General features: G+C 37.3%; 1 protein-coding gene across 1 annotated transcript in view; it reads right to left on the reverse strand.

Annotated features, from left to right (window-relative positions):
• Positions 1-5,963, reverse strand: part of KIF5B (kinesin family member 5B) — a 44,123-nt gene that overhangs the window by 9,451 nt on the left and 28,709 nt on the right. Inside the window, 4 exon segments of the mRNA XM_011952952.1 lie at positions 232-341; positions 436-497; positions 1,338-1,455; positions 2,042-2,230. Coding sequence (XP_011808342.1) covers positions 232-341; positions 436-497; positions 1,338-1,455; positions 2,042-2,230 — 479 coding nt within the window.

Genomic DNA, 5,963 nt, shown 5'->3' on the forward strand with positions numbered 1-5,963 from the left:
GGGATTTTTTTTCTTCCTTTTTACTGAATAATTTAAAACAAAAGACCTAAAAAAAAGCTTCAAAAATTTCACCTGGAATTTATAAGTTTTACTCATAAATGAGAAAATTCTTTATTTTCCAAGATAAAAATGTAATTTTGATGAAAACTGCAGGTTTCTAAATAAGAATATACTGTGTCCATCAGTAACTGCTTCTTTCCTCCTGTCTAACTAGAGAAGTATAATACTTACTCTTGAAGATCAGTAATAAGTTTTTCTTTTGCTTCTACTTCATCTCTCAAACTACTGATCTGTTTTTGATGAGTTTCTCTGTGGCTTTGGATCTGCTGTTCAACAGCTTGCTAAAATTTTGAGGGGGAAAAGGTTGTTAAAGTCAGACTAATCAAAATTAATACTGATGAATTAAAGTCATTAGAAACGTGACATCAAACTTGCCTTAACTTCATTTGCAGTCTGAACCTTATTTAAGTGCTCCTTTTCCATTTCATGGACTTTCTCTGTTTGAATAGAGAGAAAATAGAAGAGTGAAATAAGCCTTTAAGGCTCCTCATACAAACCAAGGAGCAAATGGATTTTACAATAAGCATTTTCCTTAGCAATATTCGACTTCAAATTACCCAAATGTCACCTGCTCTCCCAGTTCAATGACATGTAGACTAGTATACAAGTCATATCCATTGTGTTGGTATTACGTATTCCTTTGTTTATTTATTTTTTTTGCCTAATCCAGAACAGTTAAGGGAATGGTAAAGAAATGAGGTAACTCCTAAGTCCCCTATGTTAAGACACACACACACACACACACACCCCCCTTCATAACTGTGGGAAATCCCCAGATTGGCTATTTCCATATTCAAACAAAATCTTAAAAAAAAAAAAAAAAAAGTTTCGCCAGGCACAGTGGCTCATGCCTGTAATCCCAGCACTTTGGGAGGCCGAGGTGGGTGGATCACGAGGTCAGGAGATTGAGACCATCGTGGCTAACACGGTGAAGCCCCATCTCTACTAAAAATACAAAAAATTAGCTGGGTATGGTGGCATGCGCCTGTGGTCCCAGCTACTAGGGAGGCTGTGGCAGGAGAATTGCTTGAACCCAGGAGGTGGAGGCTACAGTGAGTCAAGATAGGGCTGCTGCACTCCAGCCTGGGTGACACAGCAAAGACTCCATCTCGAAACAGCAAAAAAAATATGTTTCAAAGTAACATTAATATGTATGATTTGTTTAGCATTCCAAGTCAGCCATATTCCTACTATTCTGTCACTGTGAATATTAAGTTTACTACAATTATACTAAAATAAGAACACAGATGTAACTCATAAACAGTTGGGAGCTATACCTTGTGCTCGAAGCTGGACTAGTTCTTCACTGAGGGAATCGACAGATTCCTCCAGCTGTCTTTTCTTTTGTTCCACATTTTGAAGGTATTCAGTCAATGACTTAATTTTGGCTTCATGCTTTTGGAAAAAATATACTGATATGAAGTGGAAAACATATCTCATGCATACACTTTAAAGAATATTTGACAGTAAACATTTTATTATCTATATATGATAAACTTGGGAATATTTAAACCTAAAATGTTCAGGAGCCAATTTTGAAATGTTAAATAATTTAATCAATTAATTAAATGGTGATCATAACTTGCAAACTAAGGCACTGAAGACTCAAATATGAAATACTAATTTTAAAGATACCGCCATCTGTTATCATCTTCCCTCTTTGTGAAATTCTGATTGTGGTGAATGGCCCCATTCATTCAGTTGCCAAGCCAGGAAACTGGTTCCCTGCAGTTTTGCCCACCCTGGAATTCTGGAGTCTTTAACAAGTTACTACCAGTCATGTCTTTCTGGTAAATTTCTATACATAACCCACATTTATGCTAGGCAAATATAACTCAGTTAAATCATTCAAATTTACTGCAGCTAGACTAGGAAAAAAACAACTAAATATCACCTACAGACACATTTTTCTGAAAACTTGTACAATAAATAAAATTTCTATGTGGCTGTTTCAAAAAATAAATTTTGTTCTGTAACTTACTTGAGAGATACGAAGCTGACATGCTGCTAACTCCTTTTCATTTTCTTCCATTTTTTTGTTGCTCTCAGTTTGTGTGCTTTCTAACTGCTTGCAACGTTTCACCATGGTTTTTACTTCTGACTTCATTTTGCTAATGTAGAGTCTTGCAACAGTGAACTCTTCATCTATCATGCCAGTTCCCTCGGGCTGCTGTGAGGAAAAAGTAAAATAAAAAATTAAAGCCAAAAAAATGTTCAATGTGTGTTTTCACAATTAGGCTGTAAAATCTTTTTACAAAATATAATTTTCTATTACTCAATATTCATACAAAGTCTGGATCTTATTTTTTTCTTTTATTACTGTTTTCAATGAAAGGTAAATAAATACAGCTTACTTTTTGCTTTCCTTTTTTTTTAAACTGAAAATAATGTTAATACATGCCAACAAGAAAAATAAATAAATGTAAACCTAAGGAAAATACAAAAATATAATCAAACTAATAAATTCTGCCTCTTTCAATTTTTTTATTTCCTCTTTACAGGACCTCTTCAGGAAATTCACTGTTAATCATGTACATGTTCAGCTTAAAATTTAACAAGAGGATATTTAGGTGGCAGGGAAAGGATGACCTTTAAGCTCAACCAAAAGGAATTGTGGTCACTGTATATTCCTTAACTTTCAGGAAGAAATAAAACTGTCTTTGCAGATGATATGATTGATAAAGTTTACATGTACAGTCAAAGACCCTGCATAGCTAACACAATACTAAGGAAGAACAAAGTCACAGGACTTGACACTATGCAACTTACTGTAAAGCTATAATAATCAAAACAGTAGAGTGCTGGCAAAAGAACAGATAAATAGGTTAACAGAACAGAATGAAGAGCCCAGGAATAAAACCACAAAATACAGTCAACTGATCTCTGACAAAGGTGCAAAGGCAATTTGATGGAAAGGATAGTCTCTTCAAGCAGACATCCAGATGTAAAACAATGAATCCTGGGTACAGACCTTACCCCTTTCAGAAAAATTAACTACAAATGGATCACAGACCTAAATGTAAATGCAAAACTAAAAGAAAACTTTAACATAGGAGAAAATCTAGGTGATACTGGGTGTGGCGATAAGTTTTTAAATACAATACCAAAAACACAATCTATTAATGAAAAACTTGGTAAGTTGTACCTCATCAAAATTAAACATTTTTAGTCTGCAAAAGATGACAATTAATAGAGTAAAAAAAGCCACAAACTGCGAAATAATGCAAAGCACTATCTGATAAAAGACTTATATCCAAAACATATGAAGAACTCTTAAAACTCAACAATAGGAGGCCAGGTTAAGGTGGCTCACGCCTGTAATCCCAGTACTTTGGGAGGCCGAGGTGGGCGGATCACCTGAGGTCAGGAGTTCAAGACCAGCCTGGTCAATATGGTGAAACTCCGTTGCTACTAAAAATACAAAAAATTAGCCAGGCATGGGAGTGGGAGCCTGTAGTCCCAGCTACTCGGGAGGCTGAGGCAGGAGAACCGCTTGAACCCAGGAAGAGGAGGTTGCAGTGCCACTGCACTCCAACCTAGGCGACAGAGCAAGACTCCGTCTCAAAAAAAACAAAAACAAAACAAAACTCAACAATAGGGCCAGACACAATGGCTCACGCCTGTAGTTCCAGCACTTTGGGAGGCTGAGGCGGCCGGACCACCTACAGTCAGGAGTTGGAAACCAGCCTGGCCAATATGGTGAAATGCCATCTCTACTAAAAATACAAAAATTAGCCAGGTGTGGTGGTGCACGCCTGTAGTCCCAGCTATTCAGGAGGCTGAGGCAGAAGAATCACTTGAACCCAGGAGGCGGAGGTTGTGGCGAGCCGAAATCGCGCCACTGCACTCTAGCCTGGACGATAGAGCAAGATCCCGTCTCAAAAAAAAAAAGTAGCACTCTAACAGAGCTTATATATGATGAGAGGAAAAGAATTACTTGTTAATCACAAAAATACTGAGGATCCTTTTATTTTTTTTTTTAAATCAGAATAGCTACTTGCAAAGATGACTTATTTTCAAAATGCTATGGCATAGTGGGAAATAAAAAAAAAAATTCTATGGCCGTGCATGGTGGCTCACGTCTGTAATCCCAGCGCTTTGGGAGGACGAGGCGGGTGGATCATGAGATCAGGAGATCAAGACTATCCTGGCTAACATGGTGAAATCTTGTCTCTACTAAAAATACAAAGAATTAGTGAGGCATGGTGGCACGTGCCTGTAATCCTAGCTACTCGGGAGGCTGAGGGAGGAAAACTGCTTGAACCTGGGAGGTGGAGGATGCCAAGCACCACTGCACTCCAGCTTGGGCAACAGAGCAAGATTCCGTCTCAAAAAAAAAAAAAAAAAAAATCTGGTCATCAGGGAACCTGGATTTCATCCATCTGCCACTAAACATAAGCCATTTCCACTCTCTCTCTTTACACTTTTTGACTTAAATCATAACTATTTGAACATAAAATATAAGATTTTTCTGAAAAGTTACAAATCTACACAGCAAATTTTGAACATCATCTCTCTGGTGTTCTGCGATATAAAATAAATGTACTTTTCTATCGTAAAGATTTCTCTCCATCTCACATTACTCTACATCTCACATTACTTCACCATAAACAGGATAGGGCAGAAATGTTTAGACTGATGGTGAAGAGTAAGCAAGTCAAGTGGCCCAAAAGTGAGTCCACTGAATAACATATGAAGAGTCATGAGAATCCTTGCCTCCATCAACAAACAGCAACTTTTATTTTGTTGATTTTATTTTATTCTTTTTCTATTTTTTAAAATACTTTTTCTTCATTTTTAAACTGAAGAATCAGTTAACAGCAAACAGCAACATCAAACAATACAACAGACAGAAATGTGTACTCCATATTGAAAACTTTTATTTCAGTTCCAACTCCGGTTAACAGACTGGGCTTTTTAGAAGGCTCTCAATATAAACCCAAGTGTATGCTCTCTTTGTTACTGTAATCAGGCTTTAATCAAAAAGGTAAAGTCTAAACAGCTACTGCAACATAGAAATCTTTCATGTTATATGCATGGTTTCTCAGTTAAGAGTCTTAGTTTGATTCTTTGGTCTTAGTTTTTACCAAGTCACATGCCTGATGCTAACAACCAATGTTAGTATCCTTAAAAAGATTAGGACAAAGAAGTATAAAGAAAATATGGCAATATTTTGAAAACTGAAAACTCTGGAGCTTATTATATTATTCTCTCTACTATTATATGTTTGCAATTTTTCACACTAAAATAAAAAAGAATTAAGAAAGCAGTGCTCATCTTTTACTTTTCTTTAAATATTTAAAGCAACCACAAGCCCATTCATTATAAATGTATTCCCTGAGCTAATTTTTTTTTTTTTTTTTTTGAGATAGGGTCTCACTCTGCTGCTCAGGCTGGAGTGCCATGACACAAACATGGTTCATGGCATCCTTAACCTTCTGCCTCAGTCTCTTAAATACCTTGGACCACAGGTACGTATCACCATGCCCACATGCTCGGCTAATTTTTAAGTTTTTTGTAGGGACGGGGTCTTGCCACGTTGCCCAGGCTGGTCTCGAACTCCTGGGCTCAAGTTATCCTCCTGCCTTGGCCTCCCAAAGTGCTGGGATTACAGGCTTGAGCCACTATGTCTGGTCCCTGAACTTATCTTAATTGTTGTTCCAATTATTTCACTTATGGAAATTTACTAATGTAATTTCTAAGTGCTAAATCTTTTTTTTTTTTTTCTTGAGACAGCGTCTTGTTCTGTTGCACAGGCTGGAGTGCAGTCATGCGACTGCAGCTCACTGCAGCCTTGACCTCCCAGGCTCAAGCAATCCTCCCACTCCAGTAGCTGGGACTACAGTCACACGCCACCGTGCCAGGCTCATTTTTGTATTTTTTGTAGAGACAGGGTTTTGCCA

Source organism: Colobus angolensis, unplaced genomic scaffold (genome assembly GCF_000951035.1).
Source record: "Colobus angolensis palliatus isolate OR3802 unplaced genomic scaffold, Cang.pa_1.0 Scaffold352, whole genome shotgun sequence".
Lineage (NCBI taxonomy): Eukaryota > Metazoa > Chordata > Mammalia > Primates > Cercopithecidae > Colobus > Colobus angolensis.